Genomic DNA, 25,454 nt, shown 5'->3' with positions numbered 1-25,454 from the left:
CGGGCTACCTAGTGAGAGGCCCAGAGCACGTCGCCTGGTGTTTGGGGTATCTCCCGGGCCGGGGGCAGCGTTCCTGCTCTCCGTGCCACCTACTCACTGGGCACCTAGGGCAGAACCCCCAATTTCTTTGTTCACGGGCCTGGGTACACCTCCTTGGGCCATTCTTGCAGAGCCCCTCCCTTTTCCCCCCCGGCAGCTCAGGACCCATTCAGCTCGTCCTTGCTGACCCTGGAGGGAACTCCAAACCAAGGGCGATCCTGGGAGAGGACCTAGCCGGATCTGGGGGAGTTCGTCCCTATTCCCTGCTTGCCCGCCCAGGCTCGGGGATCCCCGTAGCGTCCTTGGCACATCCCTTGGGTTGTGAGGCTCTTAGTAGCACCTGGGAGTTTCCGAACCACCTCCTCCCAGCTGGCAGCTCTGCAGACACCTCCACCCTCAAGCGTCACACTCAAGTCCTGGAGACCAGGAGGAGGGCTGAGGGGATGCAGAGATCTAGCCTGCCCGGACCTCTGCTCTGTGCTCAGCTCCATACTTAAGCACCCGGCACAGAAATGAACACGCTGATTCAGAGCAACACGATCATATGCATTTTATTTGCACCTCATTTGCAAGTTGTTAATTTCCAGCCCTGCTCCTTCCACTCCAGGTTCCTTCTCCCCACCCCCCACCCCCAATCTACCTTCAAATTCCCGGGATAGGGTGGGGAGTGGTGGTGGGGAATACTTGTTGGTCTTTGTCAAGGTAGACACAGCCTTCTCAGGTTCACAGTGTTTTCCGGGCAAGCCTAATCCACACCACAGCAACAGTGGGAATCCTCATCAGACCACATCTTGACAGCAGGCAAGGCTGGACCTTATCACAGGGCCGAAGAGATTTTGCGCCATGAGCAATAAGATGGGCAGAGGTGGGAAAGGACAGCAGAAGAATGCTGGAATGGCCCCCAGGAGCTGAAACTAACCTCTGCCCTAGTGGGCTGCCTTCTGTTCCTCAGAGGCGGGATGGGGTTCCTCCTCCAACTACCACTGTCTCCCCAGTGATATAACTAGCGTCCTCAGAACACAAGAAAGACACGATGCCTGCACAGTCCTCAGGCTTGCCTAATCTGAGGAACAGGAGAACAAGGAAGGGAGTAAAAATCAAACAGGCCAGGCCCCCTCACCTGGCCCACAGGAAATGAAATTTGCTTAAAGAAGGATTACCAGTTGATTTTGCAGAAAGAGTGTACAGGCTTTCTGCTTATTAAATAGGGTTACCATTTCATAATTGTAAAATTATAATTACCATTATGATTTAGTATAAATGTAACAACTATACTCTGAAAAAACCATTACACATTATATTTAAATAATAGACATTCTGTTTCTTAGAGAGCTCAGGACACCAAAATCCAAAGTTGTATTGATTAAATGGTGAGTAATTATTTCACACGTCAAAATAATTTGTTTCACATATAGACATAAATAGTGGTTTAAAATGATTCCATTTATAAGGTTTTCAGGACTTTTTCAAGTCTATTTTTGTCCCTTAAAGTCTAGTTTGCTTTGTAAGAATGTGCTAATTCTCATTGTTTGTATTAGTGATCTCATAGTTAGGAAACACTTAAATGCTGTAGAATACTCCTGAGGTGGGTAGAGTAAGTAACTCAAACCTAGAAGGCTTGGATTGTGGTTCTCTGAGCTACCTGTACATTGCAGTCATTTGGGAGGCAAAACAAAACAAAACAATGACAACAACAAATAAATGAAAAGAGAAAAAAGATTTGTAGGTACCACCATGGATCAATCAAAGAAGAATCTCTGGGCAATAGGCCTGAGCCACTGAAGTTTAAAAAACTCCCTAAGCCAGGGCTGCCTGTAATCCCAGGAACTTGGGAGGCTGAAGTGAGAGGATCACAAGTTGGAGACCAGCTTGGGCATTGTAGTGAAACCCTGTCTCAAAATAAAAGGGCTGGGGGGTGTAGTTCAGTGGTAAAGTGCCCCGAGATTCAATTCCCAGTATGGGAAAAAAAAAAAAAATATATATATATATATATTCCCTAGCAGATTCTAATATATATCCAAGATTGAGATGCATAGGGCTAGATCATTCATTGGAGTTGTACAATGATAATACTGACTTATTAATGGGTTGTGAACTAGGTCGGCAGCTCATGCCTGATATCAGAATGGCTTTGGAAGAATTTGAGGGATTCTGGGATGTTTAGACCAGTAAAGAAGTAGGTATTGCTGGCATTTGTCCTTGAGGGGTCAAACTGGAGATGCTAAAGACAAGAGTCCCCAGAAGTCAGAAGGAGGAGAGAGGCGGGTCACTTAAGAAAGGGAACCCAACAAAGGTGTCTGAATACTTCAGCCAGCCCACTAGGGAAGAGGAGTTTGAGCATTAGTAAAGCTCTTCATTTCTTTTATTTGGATTGTGGGATCACCAACCTGAGCTTTGGAAATGTGACTTTTTATTCAAGAAGAACTACAATAGTCACAGTTTTGATTTTGGTTTCTAGTCTCCATGAATGCCCAGGGGTGGAGGTAGACAGTAAAGAGGAGGACCTGTCCTTGAGCTCCACTCTGCTGAAACCCTAATGCCTCTGCTTTTTTTTTTTTTTTTTTTTTTTTTGCAGTGGAAACAGCAGCCTTGTTGGCCAGACCACTGCAAGAGTAGAGTTTATGAACTTGAGAAGTTTGGGAGGCAGAGGAGGGGATGCCTGTGTTCCTTATGGGAGTGAGGTGGTAAGCTATGGGTGTGACAGAACACTTTTGGGACAGAACTTTTCATCTTTATCCCTCCTAGACCTCTCTGACAGCTTACCTTCTGATATGCATGAATTCTTTCATTCTGTCCTCTCTTTCCTTGTCTTTCCACAACTGCAGGAAAAAGGGAAATCTGTTTATGGTAAGAGGAAACTGAGGGGCAGTGAGGGAAAGAAACTGTCTGTTCCCATGCCAGTGGAGAGGAAGGATGGAGAGATGCCCCCTTTCATTTCCAGTTCCTTCTTGGCTCCCAACTCCCCACTGCCCTTCTCTGTTTCATTCTTTTCAGGAGTTAGGGAGGCATCTTGCTGGGTCTCACCAGTTCTCATCAACTTCAGAAGACATGAAACAGTGTGAGTAGAGTCAGAATTACTACAGCTCAGGAAAGGAGTGTGTGGGACTCTGGTCTGGGGAAAGTGGCTGGTATGAAGAGGGAATACAGAAAAGCCTAGGAAGGAGGTATGGAAGTGGGTGATAGCTCAGGATTCAGGTACTGGGTTTCCCTACCCAAAAAGATGAATGCCCTTCCAGGGGTCCCAGGGAGATGCAGGGCTCCCCTTCCTCACCATACTGCTGAAATTGGTCCTGATGAGTCCAGGTGCCAGGCAATTCACTCTAATGTTCTTTGGGGCCAGCTCTAAGGCCAGGTTCTTGGTAAGGCCCAACAAGGCTGTTTTACTAACATTATAAGGACCCAGGCCCTGGGGAGAGAAGAGAACAGGTTGGTCTCTTAGTTTCCAGGTCATTCTTTGTTCTCATTTGACATCAAGGGCAGCAGTTAATGGGGCATCTCTAGTAAAGGAGGGTAGGAGGAAACCATCTTTTTTCTACCTCTAGGTTAGAATTAGGAGGCAAGTCATTTATTTTGTGGGAAGGGGTGTGGTGGTGTGATTCTGAAAGGGGACATATACTTTAGGGGAACTGGAGAAATGGAAAGACTTGGGATGGAGAGTGGGAGGAAGGTGGCAGACAAAGGGGTTCTTACAGGAAACGGAGTGAAAGCTCCTATGGAAGCCACAATCACCACTGAGCCATTTCTGGAAAAAAAAGAAAACTGACATCTTCCTGGCAGAAACCACTGCCCTCTGCCTGTGGAGGGTCCCATCTCACCCAGGCTCCCTCTCACTCATGGTACCCTCGCTTCTCCATCTCTGGCACCACTGCCTTTGTCATCAGGGCTGTAGCCTTCACATTAACATCCAGAACCTGAAGTGGAAAGAAGGGGAGATAGCATAAGAAGGACACGGAGGAGCAGATGATGAGCAGGCACAGTGGGCACCTGGCTCTGCTGGTTAGAGCTGGTAGAGACTTCAGGGATCATTTACCTGGACCCGACAAGGGAAGAACCCTGGGCTTAGGGGGAGGTCCTTCTCACCAGCTCATTCAGCTATGTTCAAGTGTGGAAGAATGGAGAGAGTTAATTCTTTCTAACTAGCCAAGCTGATTTGGCTCAGAATGAGTGAAAACTCTCCAGGCTGCTTTGGATTTGAGCTGGGTTTTCTGTTTCTTCAAAGTAGGGAGAGTCTGGAATTCTATCGCCTCCTGGACCTGCCTTAGAGTGGGCAGCACAGGGTAGTTTTAGTACTCTTCAGGCTTCTGGGTGCAGGGAGTGGATTGCTCTTGGCCCTCCAAGATGGACTGTCTGGCTGGTCATTTATCAGAAAGTGGGATCATGAGGAAGTACTTTTTGGGGAAGCACAGGCTACAATCAAAACACCCACATCCCAAATTTAAAGTAAATGTATGATCTTGTTTACAATGTTCTAAACACTCCTGGGACATTTCTCTCCTATGGCCCCAAGCCAGTTTCTTATTCTGAAAATTTTCAATCTTATAAAAAGTTGAAATAGAAGTGTAGTGAATATCCAGCTGTCCCTTGCCTGGATTCACCCATTGTTCACATCTTGCTCCATTTCCCTTTTCTATGTATCTATAGTTTTTTAAAAAATGAACCAATGAAGGTAAGCTGCAGACATGATAATGCTCTATCCCTAGATACTTTAACACACATTGCTAAAGAATAAGAAGATTCTTTTGCACAACCACAATTCATTATCATACTTGAGAAATTTAACAATAATACATTTCATTTATTGCATTGCCCATAATAAACTTTTCCCAAATGTCCCCCAAATTTCTTTCTTAAAAAATTTCAGAGTATAGGGGCTAGGGTTGTGGCTCAGTGGTAAAGAGCTTGCCTTGCATGCGTGAGGCACTAGGTTCAATCCTCAGCACCACATAAAATAAATAAATAAATAAAACAAAGATTTTTTTAAAAATTAAGAGTATAATAATTAAGGATAAATCATTGCATTTAGGTTTGATGCGCCATTATATTAAAAATATATAAACTAGGGCTGGGGATGTGGCTCAAGCGGTAGCGCGCTCGCCTGGCATGCCTGCGGCCCAGGTTCGATCCTCAGCACCACATACAAACAAAGATGTTGTGACTGCCGAAAACTAAAACAATAAATATTAAAATAAATAAAATTTATTAAAAAAAAATATATATATAAACTAAAAAGAAAGATTATGTGATTAAAAGCTGATTTTCATGTGGTCTCTATTTAGACTTCATGAAAGATGTTTCTTTAAAGAATATCAACATCAGGATCTGGCTCACTGAGGAACATTTTCGCACTTTGGTCTTTATGTGCGTGCAAAGTTGATAAATTATAATATTTTAGTTTCTTATACTTTACTGTTGAGAAATTATATCTGAGTAAAAAAACAAAACCAGAGGAGATCATAAGAAATTTAGCATTTCAAATCATGTGGGAATGTTTGTCTTAGTAAATTAAGATAAATATTTTAATTAAAGTTTTTTAATTAAAGGATGTAGGTGTGTAAAATATGAGCATGATGCAATCGTACATGTTCACATAAAAACAAATATTCTAGCACTTGGATTTAGAAATCTGGATCTCAGATTTTCTTAATACTGCAATTAAGAAGAAAAAACAATGGCTGGGACTGTGGCTCAGCAGAAGTGCACTTGCCTAGCATGTGTGAGGCACTGGGTTCGATTCTCAGCACCAAAGTAAATAAAATAAAGTAAATAAAATAAAGATCTACCAACAGCTAAGGGACAAAATATTAAAGAAGAAAAAACAAAACAAAAAAACTCGAGATCTTTCCCTGTTATAAAACAGCAGAAACTCTGGTCATTTCACCAGAATTGGTATTTCATTTAACTAACAGCTATTAACGTTTTTCAACTAATGAAAAAGCATCTTTTTTGGCAGCTGAAAAGAGATGGGTGGGTGTGTAAGTTGTTGGCCTTTTAGCTGCCATGTCTCTGCTGGAAATAAACCAGGAAGAAGGGCGTGGCTAAGTATGCTTGGAGAGAGAGCTGGGAAGGGAAAGAGAAGGTGGCCAGCACAGAGCAAATGGAAGAAGATAAAACTGAGATGAGCTGCGAGTGTGGCTCAGTGGTAGAACCCTTGCCTTGCCATAAGGCCCACAGGACTGAAAATCAAAACAACAACAACCAAAAAGCCTCAAAGCAGAAATGAAAAAAGAATAACAGGATAGAGGAAGCCGCCCCCTTATTTGCCCTTTACAAGGTGCATGCCAGGTGTGTGGCACAACACATTTATGTGGCACTTGACAAAGGCATCTAAAAACAGACCAAGTTTGTGCTGAATGTTTTTTGACTGACCCCTGCTGCTTTATGCTCTCTCACCTTGTCCCACACTTCCTCAGTGGCATCCATCAGGCTTCCAAAGAAAGGGTTGACAGCAGCATTGGAGACCAGAATATCAATACCCCCATGAAGTTTCACAGCCTAGGGAGTGAAGGAAGGTCTGGTCAGGGCTGCAGGTTAGTAAGGGAAGTGAATCTACCAATGTTGATAAGAAATTTCTTCTTAGAACAGTTGTCAAAATGATCTCTTTTTTAGAAATATTATTTTTTAGATGTTGGTGGACCTTTATTCTATTCATTATTTATATGTGGTGCTGAGAATTGAACCCAGTGCCATACATGTGCTAGGCAAGTGCTCTACCACTGAGCCACAGCCCCAGTTCTCAAAATGATCTCTTTTCCTTGAAACATTTTCTCTCCAAAGTTACCCTAAGCTCTGCTGTTAACCAGTTAAGGTTGTCTTATTTCTTTTACAGTGTTTCCAGCCTGTCTGTTCTCTTCTAAAAGTGTCCATAACCCTTTACTCTAGCCTTTATACTTTGTCTTTGGGAGCTCTTTCATTCTTGACCCTCACCTCAAAATCTGTTTCTACACCCCTCCACTTCACAGTAAGCTCTAGCCCCATTTCCCCCAGTGCTTGCTGTCCATTCTCCTTGAATGAGCTGCCATTATCTCAGAGTAAAGCTGTCCACACTTACCTGAATGGAGAAGCTGTTTAAATAGCTTTCCCATGGAAAGTTACCACTGCAGGGGCCTTTGATCATCTAGCCCAGTTTCCTCTGGTGGAGGTATAACTCCATATGTAACTGAGATCCAGGAAGTTAATTTTTCAATATCATATTAAGGTAGGATAGAAAAAATATAAAAGAAAGGTAGAAAGAAGACCAAAGGAAGGACAAGAAAAATATAACTTTAATCTGGAAGCCATACTTTTCCTCTTAGACCTGTGACTTCCCACGTCATTTCTCTCTCCCAGGCCTGTCACTCCCAAATTTCTGGGAATCTGTAAGCATTAGACTTCACCCACTTAGGAAAATTACCTGATACACTGTTAATTAGCACATGTAATAAACAGATTAAACAAAGAGAGATATGATATTTTAAGAAACCTGTAACCTAGGGTACTTTCCAATGTTCCCGACTGATCAGAAAATGGAGACCATGTCAGCCTAAGGATTCTGAAATTGTGAGACCACCATAAACTATCTTGTGATCACTAGACTGATATCATTCTCACATGCCCATCTCTCACAAAGAAGAGCCCAAGAATCCCAAAAGCATCTCTCACTCCCAAAATGCCCATATTCTCCCTGGAATGTACATTCATGACTTTCCTATATAAATCTCTATGCTTCTAACTGACACATCCTTAAATTCATATCTGCAACATTTGTCAAGAACCCCACTGCCCAGAGTTGAGGACCCCTCTCTGGGAACTCCTGAGACTTCTTCAAGTGACTGTATAACTCAGTAATGACACATTAGGGTCTGCTAAGAACAGGAGGCCAGATCATTCCATGTTTAGGAAAGGTAAAGGGATTTGATTTGCTCAGGGGACAAAACTACTTGGTGGTGGCAGAACTGAGGCCTGTCTCCTATTTTATAGCACAAAGCTAATTTATAAGAGCCCTCTGAAAGTGACTTGAGATTATGAAACCGGCTGCCCAGGAGAGTTAGGATAGGTTTAAAGGATGGGTTTAAACCAGCTTGGGTTTAAAGGAGCTCCTCACTCAACTTTGATGCCATTTCTCTCTCATCTTTCTGGACTGGAGACATGGGAAATTCAAGGCAGAAATTGAGATTTAAACTGGGAAAGCCAAGAAAGGGAGATATCTTCTTAATAAGTGGTAAGTAGGTGGAGAGGCACGTGCTAGAGTAACAAATGGCCAAGGAGAACCTGCCAACAAGGCTTTTCAATTCTGAGCTACCCTGAAACCAGACTTTGCATTTGCTCAGTACTGGCAATTTTGATGCCTTGGGCAAGTAGCACTAAATGGGCCCTCAATCAACTTTGTGCCTCAGATTTGGCACACGAGGGGTGTTATTAACAATGTACACCATCTGCTAGTTTCTCCTTTTAACTAATTATTCTTGCTAACTAGGTGCTAAGCTTAGTTGTTTCTTTGCTGCTAAAGGAGTGCCTGAGCTGTCAACATGGAGATTTAAAATTTAAAGTCACATAATCTTTTAAAACCAGTACCAATACTTTCTTGTACTCTCTAAATTTTGGTGCTGTGGCTTGAAGCCCCAGTCACCTGCCTCAACTCTGTGTATGGACCTGTGAGAAGGAAGCACAGACGTTGCTAAGTGATGCGTGTGTGTGCTGTGCTCTGTGTGTGCCTGTCTGGGGTGGTGAGAGGATGGTAGATTGTACTAGAATCACTCTGCTGTGCACCCTGTCTTCCTCCCCTTCCAGGCCTGTCAACACAGAGAGGGGGAGAAGGCTGGGCTTTGATTGAACAATGACAGAAACAGCAAAGATGAATGAGGACATTACCTATGACCATTGGGTTGTCTTCTAAGTCTTGCTCTACATTGTGTGATCACTATTCTAAAGTGGCTAGGAATTGTCTGTATTTTGACAGGTATTTTTCTTTTTTAGAAAAAGTATAATCAAGCAGAGAAGCTACTATTAATCTGGTGTCTGCTCACCGGCACACCTTTGAAAAGCTTTGCGGTGTAATTAGGAGGCCACCAGTAGTAACCATCCTCAGGGCAGCAGCTTTTCTCATCACATGGTAACAGCTGGCAACAGGCAGAACACATCTCAAATTGCTGACAATTATCCTATCATTCTCTATCCTGATAATATCCATGCAAACTCTCAGAAAGTTGGTTTTGATTTTTCTCTCCTATTTCTCATTTCTTGACATATGTTTGGGAAAATATTGTTTGGTTCCACTAAAGTTCTCTTGGGTGATCCACCACCACTAATGTCCTTGGCTCAGGGTCTTCTCTATTTATTCCTCCCACCACTGTCAGATTATCCTTCCTCAATAATCATTTTTATCTTGCTTAAAGCCTCACATGGTTTCTTATTTCCTACATGGACATCTAAACCCCTTTGGGAATCTGTACTCCTGAGCCTGTGCTCTCTGCTGTGTACTGACAGTCTTCCCCATCCCTTTCATTCCCTTCTTGGCTGTCTGCTCATTTTTGCAGGGTCATCTGAAACCCTATCCCTGCTCATTCTCTGGGATGGGATGGTTCTCAGACTTCTGTCTACTTCCACTCATTTATCAGGGTCTAGCTCAAGCCCCACTTCTGGGCCAGGGCTGAAGGATTTGTTAAGTGGAACTGATGGGTGCCAGAGGATGTATTCCCAACAGGACTTTGACATTAAAATATTATATTGTAAAAACAACAAACAAAATTCTTAAATTGTGTGAGGCCCTGGGTTCGAACCCTGATACTTCAAAACAAAACAACAAAGAAACAAACAAACACCCCCCTCTCCCCAACTATATACATTTCAAATGGTTGGTCATTAATGGCCCAGTCTCCTCTACCCTCAGTATCAAGGCCCCAGTGTTAGGCTCTGTCCAGTAGTCTATGCCCAGCAAGGTGGCCTTCTTAGATTCACATCTGACCCTTTGCAAAGCATTTGAACATTTGCCAAACTGTTCCTTAAAAATGGAATTACCTTGTTCTGTGTACCATACTACTGTCTACTATTGTTTAAGGTTCTCCGTTTCTAAGAAAATTACCCAAATTATGTCTGCTAACCTTCCAGTCTGTTAGTACAATCCTGTACCTTCCCGTAGGTTCTCTCATTCACTCTGTGAAATGAAGCATGTGCCCCAAGGCTTGAGGGGAGAGGAGCCTGATGGTCCATATTTTCTTGTGCAGTTGGAAGGCTGGCATCAAGTAACCAACCCTGCCGTTGGCTTAGCACTTTCTTTGAGACTAAAGTCCATATGGATACCTAAAGCCTGGCCCTATGCCAATGAGGAAGTGCCTGATAGTTCATAGGCAGCCAAAAAAGGAAGTCAGGGTTGAATCACAACTCTCTCTCTACTGGCTGTGGAACCTTGGGAAGTGGCTCCACCTATCTGAATCAGTCTCTGTAAACAGGAGGAACAGTTCTTCCCTTGAGTGGGTTGTTGTCAGGTTGTAAGGTTTTGAACACAGTAAATGGTACATAGTAGACAGCTGAAACATGGTAGGCTGCCTCTGATGAGTTCCCAGAGATTCTATAAATTGGAGAACAGGGGATTGTTTATTAGTTCATGGGTGAGAACATTTATTTTGTGATTATATTTATATTGACCCTTCTCATCTGTACCATTACATTGAAAACTACTAGATAATGAGGCCGAATGGATATTTGGGGGAGTACCCAAGAGATGAGGCAGAGTTGAAGCATTAGAGTACTTTTTGCATTCTCTGGGATGGGATGGTTCTCAGACTTCAGGATATAGACATAGCAGAAAGGCACACAATAAAATGTGTTAGTGGACCAGTACAGGCGTATGAAATGCATGTTATGTTAACAGCACTATGTTGGATCTCACCAATACTAGCTAGGAAAACACAAGTGGAGGCTCAGCCTGGCTTCCTTCTGCCATCTCCTGGCTTGGTGCCCATATCCCTGCTGCTCACCATAGCCACCAACCGCTCCCGGTCCTCGGCCTTCCCCACATGGCACACGGTGCCAGTCACGCTCAGCCCCTCCCCCTGCAGTATGTTCACGGCCTTGTCCACGTTCTGCTGCTTCCGGCTGCTGATAACCACATGGGCCCCATCCTGGGCCAGGCGCCGGGCAATGGCTAGGCCAATCCTGTGGGCAGAAAGAGACAGACTGTTAAGGCCTGTACAGGTGAGGAAGCTGAAAGGATGGGCTCTGCTTGGGTTTGGATTCCAGATCTCTCTTTGTATGACTTGGTGCTTCTTTTTTGGGGGATACCAGGGATTGAATTTAGGGGCACTCCATCACTGAGTCACATCACCTATTTTGTATTTTATTTAGAGACAGGGTCTCACTGAGTTGCTTACGTCCTCACTTAGTTGCTGAGGCTGAGGATGACTTTGAACTCAAGATCCTCCTGCCTCAGCCTCCCGAGCTGCTGGGATTACAGGTGTGGGCCACTGTGCTTGGCCCTTGGTATTTCTATTAGGTGTAACACAGGCCTAATGGCACTGTCAATACCATGCAGGTGGACATGCTTAGCTCGTTTTATTATGATTTTGTCCCTCAGCCTCGGTTCCCAGGAACAGCCTTAGTTTCTGCCCCACCCTAGTGACAGGCCTCATACTCAGTTCGGACTGAGGGGAAAGAAATAAGCTGGTGTGCTCCTGCAGCAGCTGTGTCTGTGCTTTGAGGGTCTTACTGGAGAGCTACCCTATCCTCCAAAATCTCCTTTACTAGAGGCATCTTTTTTTTTTTTTTTTGGGGGGGGGTACTGGGGATTTAACTCAGGGGCACTTAACCACTGAGCCACATCCCCAGCCCTATTTTGTATTTTATTTAGAGACAAGGTCTCTAAATAAAATACAAAATATTTAGTTGCTTAGGGCCTCACTAAGTTGCTGAGGCTGGCTTTGAACTTGCTATCCTCCTGCCTCAGCCTCCCCAGCCTCTGAGATTACAGGTGGGATTACAGGGACATGCCACCACACCGGGCCAACTACATCATTCTTAAACATTCTATCCTTAGTTATGTTTTGGGGTATATGAGGAATGATGGCTAAACATGTAAATATTTAAATGTAGGCCTGGGAAGCAAGGGTTACACATTTTACAGTTGCCAGCCATTAGTGTTTCACATACATCTGTATTTCAGATTCTTGAGGAGCTGGCATCTAGCAAAGTCCTGTGGGATAAAGAAACAGGATGGATAAGAGTAGTGGGTAAGAAGACAGACGCTATAGGGAGGGTGGGCCAAAATGTACTGATCTAAACAATAATCTGGCAACATGGGTCTGTGTCCCATCTGGGAAAGGGGTGGGGGTGCTCTGGGAAACTTGTCAGATGCCCAAATGGGTATCTGGAACATTTTCATGGTGGACGGAAACAGTGAAATAGTTTTGAAATCTGAACTCTTGTGTTTCTGGTCTTCCCATATTCTAGGTGGAGCTGTTAATTGGGCAGCCCAGAGCACTGGGGGTCTGGATGGATGGGACAACAGCGAGTCTCCTGCCAGAGGCAGCAGTGGAGGGGCCAGTGGAGGGGCCAGGGTCAGGGGATTCAGAAGGACTTCAAGCTGAACACGTGGTCTCCCCCCACCCTCCCGGCAGGGCTTTGACACGTGGGAGGCCTGAGGAGAAGGGACTGCTAAGAGGCCAGTACCTGCTCCAGGCAGCTAAGGCCTCAGAGAATCCTGCCCCGGCACTCACCCTTCGGTGGAAGCCGTTACGAGGGCCACCTTATTCTCAAGCGGGTTCCGGCGGGTCACCCCGGAGCTGACCATCCTCACAGATTTCCAAATTCGACCAGAGCCTCCTAGCAGTAATCTTGCCTTCTGCATGGCCCAGGTCAGCACGTCTGGTTTCACTCTGCTCTGGGAGGTGACTGCTCAGTAGGGCAAGGGGCAGGAGGCCGGACGCGCCGCCTCCCGCTCGCCTACTCCCTCCTCCTGACTGCCAGAGCCTGCTCGGTGGGGACTCCCGCCACCCAGAAGCGGCCCGGGCCGCGGGCGCCCCCTGCCGGCGCACGGCCGCCGCGTCCTGCAGTCTACTATCCTCTGCCCCCTTGCTCTCCCCAGGCCCAGCGGGAAAGTGCTTTCAGTGCTTTTCCATTAGGACTTACCCCGCTGCAAGGAACCCGTCGCCTTCCCCAAGCTCCAACCACTCCTTTCACGTCTTTTTATTTATTTATTTATTTGCAGGGAGCTTTGGGGTAAAGGGGGAGATGAGGTTTGGGGTTGATTTCTTTTTCTTTCCCAAAGCCTCAAAATGGAATTCCTCCTTCAAGAAAGTCTGGGTTTATGTAGGCAACAGCCCAGAGGAGGGCAAATGCTTTGAGATCAGCTCTGGAGATGATGCCTGTGGTCCCCCACGGAGTTGAGCCCAGGAGACAAACGTGATAGGAGTCTTGGCTCTGTCCAAGAGGATTTTCCATTTTACAGAGAATAAGTGGTAACAAGGATGCCAGAGGGTCCCCCAACCAGTGGTAGGAGTACAGAGAGCTCAAGTGTGCTCAAGATCTCCATGGTCACTATGTCCCCAGGTCTTAGCCTCCATCCTAGTTCAATAAATATTTGCTGAATATAAAGGCGCATTATGAACTGTAAACTGCTAAACACATAGCAATCATTGCCACCACATAGTAATTATTATTGCTGCCACAGACCAAACTCTTCATCTGCAAACAAGAATGTGGAGTAGATGATGAATAAAGTCCTCACCAGCTATAAATTCTATGTTCAAGACTTCAGCCTCCATTTCTGCCAAGTGGATTGAAATGATCTCCCTCCTGGGTTTCTGAGAGAATTAATAAATATGGGTGGCTTATGGTACACTACAGAAAGGCCCCAACAGACCCCAGTACAAGTGTGTGAATCAGTTCAACCCAGTGACTTCCAAATGCCAGGCTGAGAAGTAGTGCTGATCCATGGCAATATTTTCACTAGTCTGAGTCAAAATGAGAAAAATAAAGACAATATAGTGAGCTTCGTAAAGCTAAACATATTTAATTTATCAGATAGTCCTTTATTCTGGAATGTGCTTTTGCTCTCTCTCTTTTCCTTTCAGTTAGTCTTTTCTCTCAGAAAAGATGATGAAAACAGATGGATAGACTTAGTAAAGTGTTGTTAGTTTGTGCAACCAACAGTTTGTCAACCTTATGTCAGTCCCTACAATTAGAGGGAAGATAATCCCAATTTGTGAAGTCCAGGTCTGGGGATCACTTTGTAATAGGATTCACACTTGCTAAAGGCTCATTTAGTACATTTGTAGGTCAGCTGAGTGTCTCAAGAAAGGGTTTCAGTGTTCAAAAGGGGGCGTATGGATAGCAAGTGATTTAAGAGGCATGCACTGGATTTATGGTGTATTTCCCAACCGAGAAGTTACAATTGTGATACTCAGCATATCCGGATGAGATAAGAGAGCTTAAGTCTAATTTTCCCCATGTTGGGGGGAAAACTGACTCTCTGACTGGCGCCCCTCAGTCTGAGCCTCATGAATTATTGACAGAGGCTGGATAGTGCCACACTCCTTTTCCCCTTCACTCTTAGGAGCTAATGCACTGTGGGAACCCTTCCCAGCTCTGCACCTGAGTGTGGGGCTGCAGGAGGATGCACAGGACTGCAGCAATTCTCAGGGCTTGGCTCAAAGCAACAGGCCTGCAAGCAGACCTGATCCTCTTTACCTTCCTCCCTAGAGGTGGATGGTCAGATCCAGGGGGTGAGGGTGGGGCCTGGGGTGGAGGAGATAGACCAGGTTCAAAGAGCAAAGAATTCTGGGAAAAAATAATTCTGGCCTGGTTGCTCCCTGAGCATTACCTGGCCACTTCTTATCTGGGCAGCATTGATTTTTTTTTTTTTTTTTTTTTTTGGCTTCTAACACTATTTCTTTTGGAAGAGCACAGGGGACATTAGGGAGAGGATCTGTGAACCAAGAAGGATAGAAAGAAGGAAAGAAATGTGGGGGTCTCGAAATTCTGCTCAACAAGTTTGGTTTGTTGAGATGGGGATTGGGGGGAAAATATGCACATGTAGGAGTATCTCTTTGAAATGGGAACTTTATTTTTTATTTTTTGGTACCAGACATTGAACTCAAGGGTGCTTAACCATTAAGCCACATCCCCAGCCCTTTTTTGAATTTCATTTAGAGACAGGGTCTCACTGAGTTGCTTAGAGCCTCACTGTTGCTGAGGCTGGCCTTGAACTCATGATCCTCCTGTCTGAGTCTCTAAGCCTCTGGGATTACAGGTTATGCCACTCTGCCTGGCTTTCCTATGCTTCTTTACCTGCTTCCCCCATAGTTTTTGGTCTTGTTTATTCTTTTAAACATTTCCTATACATGTACATGCATTTTTCCCCTCTAAAAAATCTTTCTCATGAATGATTTTTTTTAGTTGTTAATGGACTTTTATTTATTTACATACAGTGCTGAAAATTGAACTCAGTGCCTCACATATGCCAGGCAAGCACTCTACCACTGAGTTACAACCCCAGCCCTCATGAATGATTTTTAAGAGGAAAAATATACATAATATGTTATCCTTCAAATTGCTTGCTTCTTTTCTTTCTCCCTTTCCTCCCCTTCTTTTCTTTCACATCTTAAAATATATTCTTGGAATGTTTGAGTGGTACATAATAGATTTACTTCATTCTTTCTGCCCTTTAAAAAAATAGCTGTACAGTTTCTATTATGTGAAATAGCCAGTATCCTACTGATAAAAATTTCAATGGCTTACAGTATTCCTATTCAAACAATTCTACAATGAACAACTTTGAATATGTTTATATTTTGTGTTTGGTATAAATACACTTGTACCCTGGGTCAAATGTTTTTAAGTACTGGGGATTGAACCCAGGATGCTTTGCTACTGATGATCTAGTTTCCCAGCCCTTTTATTTTTCATTTTGAGACAGAGTCTTACTAAATTTCTGAGGCTGACCTTGAACTTACCATCCTCTCTATCAGGTTCCCAGATCTCAGGGATTATAGGTGAGTGCTATCGTGGCCAACTTGGGTCAAATGTTTTAGCTATGGTCAAATTAACTTCAAAAGGATTTAATCACTTTTTATGGATCTGTTTTTCTAAAGTGAATTTACTCTGCTACCTTACCCACTTACACATAGTATACATTAAGGTTTAAACTTTGGTTGTGGCTTAAGTTTAGCGATAAAAGGTAATATACCCTGGGCTCAGTGGCTGGGAACCTATAAGAATTGGTGGCCCCTACGGAACTGCAGTGTACAGGCAGGCTTGAGGCATAATTGTTTCACCCATCTTTGTCATTGAGAATGCTGGCCCAGCATTGCCAGATATTTGGATTTTGAAACAGAACCTTGAAATCTGGATGTTAATAGAAAATATTTGGTTTTTAAATGCTGATAATTTACTTAAAAAAACAAAAAGCAAAAACCAAAATTGAAGAAATATGTAGGTTCCAGAGACTGACACAGCCTCTGCCTATTTAAATGTGATGGGTTATTAATTTTGTGAGATATTGCTCTATCAAGAATTCTGTAACTCTGTTGTATAGCTTATTCAATGTCTGGGTTTTCAATTTTCAATTGCCCTGTATTTAGGCAGTTATTAACGAACACCATTTAGAAACCAGCCATCCAGTCTTTGTACGGGTCCTCTTCAGGATCTCCATGCAGCGGCAGGGAGAAAGTTCTTATAAAACAGACATGGGCTTCTCGTTCCCCTCATGCTGTAGATTGCTTTTGTTATCTGTATTTGGAAGTGGGGTGGTCTCTTGCAGTTTTCCAGTTTATTTTCAAGAGGCAGCTTGCTTTATTTTGGGCCTCAGTGCTCTCTGCTGCTGCTGGTCACTTCTGGGAACTCACGGATTATGGTCCTTAAGTGGTTTCCACATGGATACTGAGATACAGGCTTGAGGATGGGGATGAGATGGATAGCCACACCTGCCCAGTTGTCTTCTTTATTCCTCACAATACAAGAAATTCACTGAAGATTTTGGGGCAGAATAAATTGTAATGTAGAGGGAAATATCCCTCTACCTCAATAGGTTGCCTGATATAACTTCCCACTAGGTCTCTTGTGGGCACAACCAAATTCCTAGCCTCTTTTATTTTATTTTTTTAAATTGTGAAAATGCCCTCAGAGGTAGTCCTGTGGCAGACATGAAGATTTAGGGTCTGATTAGAGCCAGTCAGCTGTTAACTCCTTCAGGTCTTTTTCTTTTCTTTTCTTTTTTTTTTTTTTTTTTTTGTTCTAGGGACTGAAGCCAGGGACACTTTACCACTGTGCTACATCCCCAGCCCTTTTTATTTTTATTTTGAGACAGGGTCTCAGGATCTCATTGAGTTGCTAAGACTGGCCTGGAACTTGTGATCCTCCTGTCTCAGTCTCTGGGTTTATAGGCTTGCGCCTCAATGCCTGGCTCTGCTTCAGTTTTTGAAGGGAAGTCATGCTTTTCTCAGGGTGGCCCTAGCAAGTCACTGAGCTGGGTAGTTACAGGGACCTTGCCATTTCTGCCTACCACAGGGCTCCTCTGAAGGATGTCTTTGCTTTGGAGACCCCAGGGGGGCTGGTGTTTGCTAGAGGTGCATAGTGCATCTAATACTTCTCCTTTTTAATTCTATCTTCCCTTTTTCTTTCACAGGGGTTATCCCAAATAAACCCTTTGGAATCCTACTTCCAACCATGTATCAGCTTTGCTGGGGACTGGTCTCCTTATTTCAGGAGTTTTACAGTGTAAAACCCCATTCCTAGCACATGGGGTGTCCAGCACATCTTTCCCCCTAAACTTTTCTTTCAGAACTTCAGGATATTCTGAGCAATGATTTCCCGTCACTACAGTTCCTGCCAGTTTGAGTTATTCAATGAGGTGCTTTAGTGGAAAATGGCAGGGTGGGCTTTGGCAGTCTAAGGCAGGCACAATATCTTGAGTCCAGTTTTGAAGCTTGTGTTTTCACGCAAGTCTCTGCCAGTATGAGACAAGGAAATGTCCCATCACTCCTGCTGAAGTATTCCATTTTCCTGCCAGAAATTTCTGGGAAAACTGAACGCACACACCCTTTCCAAGAGTGAACAGTAATCCTCAGAGACAATGCTATCTAAACCCACATTAAGAAAGAGAACCATTTCCCTAGAGGTGGCCAGCCTGTCCTCTCTGGAGATAACATTTGTACTGATTATGCAAAGTTCCCATCTCCTACTTTTAGAACAGTGTAAGAGGCCTATGGTACAAATAAATAAGCCTTTTGCCAAAGGGCAAAGAGGTCTGCTTCTGGACTCTCTTTGTCGAGCCAGATCAAATTCTTGAGCAGAACTGTACACTCTCTTTAATTTCTGCAAAGGGAAAATCCTTGAGGAGAGAAGGGAATGGGTGGATTTGTCCTTCTGGTTACATATGCTCTAGCTACTCATTTCAATTTTTTAAAAAATATTTTATTTTTTAGTTGTAGTTGGACACAACATCTTTATTTCACTTGTTTATTTTTATGTGGTACTCAGGATCGAACCCGGGTCCCGCCCAGGTTAGGGGGGCGCTCTACCGCTGAGCCACCATCCCAGCCCCTAGTAGTGACAACTTTTAATGGTGAGATCTGTAGTGTAATGTCAAGACCAGGAAATGGATGTTGGTACAATACTGTTAACTGGAATATAGACCTTACTTGATTTTCATCATTTTTACATGTACTCGAGTCAATTCATGTGTGTGTGAGATCACACATGTGTGCTTCTTAAATTGGTATAACTCTGATTAGGTGTTTACACACCTAATAATTCTTACTCTTTTGTTCATTATCTGGATGAACTATCAGTTATCAGTTCTCTATTGAAGTCCATTTCAGTTGTTCATAGTTTTCCCTTAATACCTATGATAGGTATGTTGCAATAGGTATTAGGATATTGCAATAGCATCTTTGTATACATAGCTAGGAGAACTTTGTACTAGTCCAAGGGGAACGGGCAAGAGGTGTGTGTCTTTAACAATTTGTTAGAAACTTCCAATTGCCCTCCAAAAAAGCTGTATGCTTCCCCCAGGTCAGCTAACCTTCCTGAGGTTTAATTCAATGTGGTGGTGTTTGTTTTATTAAACCTTCATAGCATCCAGTTTCACCAAACATTTTAATTATTGACAATCTGGGTGAAAAAAAATTCACAATTCTTTATAAAGATGATCAAGTAGCTGGGAGTGGTGGTGCATGCCTAAATCCCAGCAGCTTGGGAGCTGAGGCAGGAGGATCTCAAGTTCAAGGCTAACATGAGCAATTTAGTGAGATTGTCTCAAAATAAAAAATAAAATAAAGAGAACTGGAGATGTAGTTTAGTGGTAAAGTGTCCCTGGGTTCAATCCTTATTACCAAAAAAAGATGTTGAACCTTCTATTTCTATTGCCCTGATTTCTTTATCATTCCTGTATTATTTGAGCCTATTCTGGACTCCATTTCATGCCATTGATTTGTCTGTCTGTTCCCAAGTCCATATTTTAATAGAGATTGCAAAAAAAGCAGAAGAAAGTGGTAAAATTGCCATAAAATAAAATAAAAGGGCCTGGCAATTCGGAATTAAGAAGAGTATTTTTGGCTGGGATGGTCTGCAAAAGCTTCATGAAAGAGGCACATTAAAGATGAAGCTCCAATGATGAGCAGCATTAGATGCAGGGGATAAAGAACAAAGGCAATGAGGGAGGGGCGTCCACTGTGCTTCTGCCAGGGAACCCACATGGCAGCACATGTGTTTGTATGCATGTGCACTTTGAATGTCGTTAAGAGGACACAAATCTTTTTGTTCTCCTCTTGTGTGGCATTTTGAGTACACATTTATTAATCTTAATATTTGAGCACCTACTATTTTCTAAAAATATTTATGTTATTTCTGATTTCATCACAATGGGCAAAGTTGATACTGTTATTCCATTTTTTGGAATAAAGGAAAGAGCTGAAGCAGGTTAAATAACAGCTCTAAGTAGCTGGACTGCTATTAAAATCCACAGTCAGCAATTAAAAAAAAAACAGAATAGAAAATATGATAGTCTATCACCTATGGTTGGGGTGCTTATAGCAGGACCTGTACCTCTGTATGTCACCTAAGATTCCTTTGCCATCTCTGTGTGTATCAGCTGAATCCCAGTGTGCCCTTACCTCCCCAAAGCCAACATGTTGATGGAAGTTACAGGAGAGTCAAAGGGCTTGGGAATTGATGTCCCTTTCCTACCCACAGCCATTAACTGATGATGAATGGCAGTGGGGATATACATACTTCACCTCTTTTGTTTTCTCATTGGATTGACTTTGAGGTGTGACTTCCAAGGACTTCAGATCCCTCTGTCAGAATGGGTCAAAATTGTCCTCTATGGGACTTGGCTTGATATTGTACCCTTAATTGGCCCTTTTCTAATCCCATGCATCCCCCCACCCATATATTTGCCCTGGAAATATTTTCTAATAAATTATTTTCACATGCATTTTCTTAGGATATTCTGTTTCAGCTGTGTGTGTGTGTGTGTGTGTGTGTAGCAGGTTGTCCTTGAACTTGCATTTCTTACTGAGGAGCCAAAATATTTGAAAGCCACTTTCAAATATTAGAATGGGATTGCAACACCTAGACCACATTAAACTGTCTTTCTATTTGTGTATAGTTCACTGAGCTGGAAAGTTTTCTGGATGCCCCAGGAAAAGAACTATAGATCAGATTCCAGGTCTTGCCTATTTGAGCACAGCAATTTAAAATCTATTGAATAAAGAAATATTAGTTGTGGGTCTAAAGAGCACCATCAACTTTGACACAATTGGATAGACTAGTCTTTGAAATTCTTTGGTCAGTCAACCCTGCCAGATAGCTTTCAAAGTCCAGGTTTCCCTTTGCCAAAGTTGATAAATGTGGTATAAAAGTTATCATAGTTGACCGTTAGTTTTTTTGCAGACTAGCCAAAACAGGAAGACTAGGTTGACTGCATAGCAGAGGCAGATGCATGACTGACCACAGGTCAGGAGAGTTATCCCAGAGCTGGGGCCGTTGGTGTGGCTTGAATGGAGAGAGGGGCAGTGTTCAGAATTGCTCTGCATTTACCCTGAAAGCCAATGAAATTAAAAGAAGGGAAAATAACACTACAACAATTTAGCCAAGAGGTTGGGCAGGTCCCTGTCACAGATCTGTGGAGGTCCTGGAGCAGAATCTACTGGCTGCCAGAATTTACAAGGAGGCCCTTGAGTGGAAGTCCAAGAGCATTAATTCCAAAAGTACAGGGGGAGGGGATGAAATCTTGGGGTCAGTGCAAAGGAAAGGTCAGCTGTTATGTTTTAGATAAAAGGTGTTGCCCCAAAACTCATAGGTGAGACAGTGCAAGAAGGTTTAGGGGTGAAATAGTTGGGTGATGAGAGCCTTAACCCAATCAGTGAATTAATCCCCTAATAGGGGTTAACTGAGTGGGAACTGCAGGCTGGTAGGATGTGACTAAAGGAGGTGGGCATTGGGGAACGTACATTGTGGGTACATATTTTGGATCTCTCTCTTTCTGATTTCTAGTGTGATGTCTTGAGCTGCTTTTCTCCACCACATGTTGTTTTGCCTCGCCTTGGCCCTGATGATGGAATGGAGTTAGCCATCTATGGACTAAGACCTCTGAAACCGTGAATCCCCAAATAAACTTTTCCTCTTCTAATTGTTCTGGTCAGGTCTTTTGGTCACAGCAGTGAAAAAGTCGACTAAAATACCAGGGAAGCATGGGAGCATTGGTGTCATTGGAAGATCCTTATTGGTCAGTACATGATGTAACATTGATTGCATATTTAGAAAAGAATGAAAATATGTTGAAAATCTTATGGAACAATTAAAAAAAAAAAAAAAGAAAAGAGATCTAAGCTCCCCAAGTTAAGATGAAGAGGGTTGAGTTAAGAATCTATAGGGTCTCTGTTATTGTCCTGAAGAAAAGCCACACTTTCTGACAGACATGACTTTCTGGACACTGTGCTGCAGTATAGGGACCAGGTGTTCATCAGCACCTGCTAGGTCTTTATTAAGCAGAGTGCTGTGCTTGGGTTCAGAAGTTTTCTAGATCTAGCAGGGTTCAGTAAGACAATAATGACACAGGTCAAGTAAAGCAACATTACTACAGGCAGCAAGGACCAACAGAAGCTTAGAATCCCAAGGCTCAGAAAGGTGGATGGAAGTCCTCTTCACAGTGCAGCTGGGCTTTATGCACTCTGCTCTGGATTTTATGCTCTAGGGGACACTTAAGATGGTTAAGCCAAGCATTGAAAAAATCCTGGTTTGGGAGGGAAAAGAACAAAGTCCAGGATGTTCTGACTATTTCCTCATTATCTCAGGATGCTGTATTCTTCGTATAGTCTGCCTGAGAATTGCAAAGTAAGAGAGAGTCGGCCAAGTCTGCTTGGGGATTTGTCTTCTTGTGTAGTTGAGGATCCTTCATCACAAGACAACACCCTCTCTCCTGAAAGTACACATTTACTGTGTACTTTCTGATTCACTGTGTACTTTCTGATCAGTACTTCAGGTCAATATGGTCATGGAAACACCTTTTCTCATCACTGGAATGACACATTTCCCACTGAAACTTAACTCATTGTCTTTTTTTTTTTGGGGGGGGGGTGGGGACTGGGGATTGAACCCAGGGTGCTCTATCACTGACCTACATCCTCATACCCCACCGCCTTTTAAAAAATTTTTTTCATTTTGAGACAGGGCCTCTAAATTGCTGAGGTTGGCCTCGAACTTGTGATCCTCCTGCCTAGCCTCCGAGTTGCTGGGACTATAGTGTGTGCCACTGTGCCTGGCTAACTCATTGGCTTTCGGGACCAAGTCATCTTCCTGTGAATTTAGATTGCGGGAGCCAGCTTTTAGTACCAAACTCCCTCTGAAGAGTTGTCTATCTAAGCTCTTGGCTGATGGCGCTGAGCGCCACACCAGGAGTTTAGGACCATGTAAGTTTTCAGTCTGAAACGGGCAGTCCCATCTTACAGCCTCCAAGACCACCAAGGAGTGCGGTGTGCAGATCTTGCCAAAAATGAGCTGAAACTCAGAGACAGGCAGTACAAACTGATTGCTGACTGGGAGTAGTGAGTCCTAAATGTCAGTGGATTCTAGAGTTCATGAATAAAGGGGGTATGAGAGAAACCTTTGGCCTTGGGGAGCCCAAAGGGTGGGAGGGTGATGGGGCACCAGTATTACCCACTGTCTCTGGCTTGCTTGCTGTTCCTGAAGAGTTCGGTGAGAAAGAGATTTGGGTTTGTACCTCCAGGAGAAGTGCTGCTCCATTCCAGCAGCCAGGGGGGCTCCCTGGCTCAGGGTCTATGGCCACCAGCTCTCAGGATGGGTGGCTCCCTCCCATGTGTTGCAGAGAGGAGGGGTGTGGGGGAGATGCTCGGCTCCAAGTGTACTGTATTCTCTTTTAAATCATTTACTCTTCATACTGGAGGATGAGGATGTAGCTCAGTGGTGGAATACTTGCCTGGCATGTGGGAGGGTCTGGATTCAATCCCCAGTACTGTCAAATCACACACAAAATATAAAGAGCAACCCCTGCCCCCGAACCTCATACCATACTTTCACATAAACCTTGCACTGTAATTGTTGCAAGCACACACAATTTCTCCCCCCAAAGCTGGTTCTAATTAATCAACAATATGCTGATGGAGCATCTGCGGGAGGAGCATTGTGCTAAACACTGTAGGAGATTAAGGATTTACAGCATAAACTCCTCCTTGCACCCAAGGAATTTATACTCCAGTCAAGGAAATAGGACATGTCAATGAAACACCTAGAAAACAACTGCCCCCTCCTCCACCAAGTGCTAAACTAAGCAAGATTTATCTACACCTCTCACCCACCCTTCCATTGCTTTTTCTCCCACAGGAACTTTCAACCCTGCTGCGTTGGCAGAACTCTGGGGGCACTACGCAGATGATATGAGTCTTTCCCTAGTGCCCCACTCATTATTTATCCCATGGAACTTAGTCATTGTATATAAATAATTTCTCTGCATTCTTTCATCCCTTCCCTTCTCACAGGGCTCCGTGGGGGGTGGGTAAGGGGACAGTGAGGGTGGCAAGGGGAGGGACTGTTTTTTTTTTTTTTTTTTTAAAGAGAGAGAGAGAGAATTTTAATATTTATTTTTTAGTTTTCAGCGGACACAACATCTTTGTTTGTATGTGGTGCTGAGGATCGAACCCGGGCCGCACGTATGCCAGGTGAGCGCGCTACCGCTTCAGCCACATCCCCAGCCCGAGGGACTGGTTTTGTATAGAGAGATGTTCAGAAAGACGGATCCTACAAAGCAGGACGTTCAGATGAAATAGGTTGAATTTTTTTTGACCACCTTTGGTTAAATGGAATGGGCCTGGTTAGTAGAGTGAGTCAGATGTACCTTGTTAAATCAATAAGCAACATACAGAAGGAAATAGGAAGCCATAAGGAGATATGGGTGTCGTGGGGCTCCTTTGATTGCCTAGTAGCTTTTCCATATTCTCTTGCTTTGTCTTTATACCCACATCCTTCAAAGAGACATTTCCTCTCTGCTTTTGCTAATGGATCTCATTCGTACACGAGTGTGATTGTTTGTGTGTGCTCCTTTGAACCAGGCAGGTTCAAGAGAGTGACAAAAGCACTACTGCAACCAGCTTCCGCTATTGGGTCAGGCTTTCTTAATAGGCAAGAATTAAGGTCTGTACAATATTAACTGAGTGACTATTTCCTCAGTTCTCCCAAGGATGTTAACATAGCTAGTACCGGCCTACAGACAGAAGAGAAATAAATTAAGTCATTACATTCAATTGATGCCTTTGGGCAGTACAGCCTCATTTGCTCATGGAACCAGATCCAGCATGGCTGCTCCAGGTCTTAGTTCAAGAGTCTTGACCAACACCTGGACTCCCTCCTTTTCTTGCCCCCTCTCAGTTGCCATAGCTGACTTGTAAGGACTTCTTGAGTTTGACAGTGGACTGAGTATAACTGGAGTTTAAAGGAGAGACCAGAGTTCTGTGGGGGGCAGGGTGCTGAGTTTTAGTGTTATTAGACATACTAAGGACTAACATTTATTTATTTATTTATTTAGCATTGAAAATTTTTATTTTATTTTGGGGCTCAGTTTCAGAGATTTCAGTCCACAGATGGCTGACTCCATTGTTCTGAGCCCAAAGTGAGGCAGAAGGGTTTGACAGAAGAAAGCAGCTCAGGACACAACAACCAGGAAGTAGAGAGAGATTCAACATTAAATAGGCAATGAACTTGGAGGAAGGATAAGACTCTTAAACTTTGCCCTCCTCAAGGCAGGTGCCTTGAATTGGCCACACATTTGAGTACTAGCTTTCCTTTGTAGTTTGGAGTTGGAGCTGCCAAAGACCCAGGAGAGAGGAGCCATTGGATGGGGAGCTGGGACCACTACAGGAAAATGATGATAGACAGAGAGAGAGGAAAGAAAAAACTTATCTGGCTACTTCCTATGTCTAGACCTCAATCTC

At 43.6% G+C, this 25,454-nt stretch overlaps 1 protein-coding gene and 1 long non-coding RNA gene across 6 annotated transcripts in view; one reads left to right on the top strand and one right to left on the bottom strand.

The window, feature by feature from the left end:
- LOC143395141 (uncharacterized) overlaps positions 1–25,454 on the top strand; it is a 79,091-nt gene that overhangs the window by 20,368 nt on the left and 33,269 nt on the right. For 3 of the 4 annotated variants that reach the window (XR_013090742.2, XR_013090743.2, XR_013090741.2), the window contains exons 2-3: positions 2,615–2,723; positions 24,116–24,185. This is a non-coding gene — a long non-coding RNA (uncharacterized LOC143395141). The remainder of the gene's footprint in view (positions 1–2,614; positions 2,724–24,115; positions 24,186–25,454) is intronic. The other variant, XR_013090744.2, reaches the window with a different exon arrangement.
- On the bottom strand, positions 565–12,911 carry LOC143395140 (dehydrogenase/reductase SDR family member 4). 2 transcript variants are annotated; one of them, XM_076850035.2, is made up of 9 exons: positions 12,726–12,911; positions 10,992–11,169; positions 6,430–6,531; positions 3,880–3,950; positions 3,730–3,781; positions 3,311–3,445; positions 2,803–2,858; positions 959–1,102; positions 565–852 (listed from the first exon to the last, which is right to left on the bottom strand). In XM_076850035.2, the coding sequence occupies exons 1-8, from the start codon at positions 12,854–12,856 to the stop codon at positions 988–990; spliced, it is 840 nt and encodes a 279-aa protein (XP_076706150.1). In that variant the 5' UTR covers positions 12,857–12,911; the 3' UTR covers positions 565–852; positions 959–987. The 2 variants fall into 2 exon arrangements, with proteins under 2 accessions (XP_076706150.1, XP_076706151.1); XM_076850036.1 differs by lacking the exon at positions 12,726–12,911 and adding an exon at positions 12,160–12,204.

This window comes from Callospermophilus lateralis, chromosome 3 (assembly GCF_048772815.1).
Source record: "Callospermophilus lateralis isolate mCalLat2 chromosome 3, mCalLat2.hap1, whole genome shotgun sequence".
Taxonomy (NCBI): domain Eukaryota; kingdom Metazoa; phylum Chordata; class Mammalia; order Rodentia; family Sciuridae; genus Callospermophilus; species Callospermophilus lateralis.
This window is presented reverse-complemented; position numbering and strand designations above follow the sequence as displayed.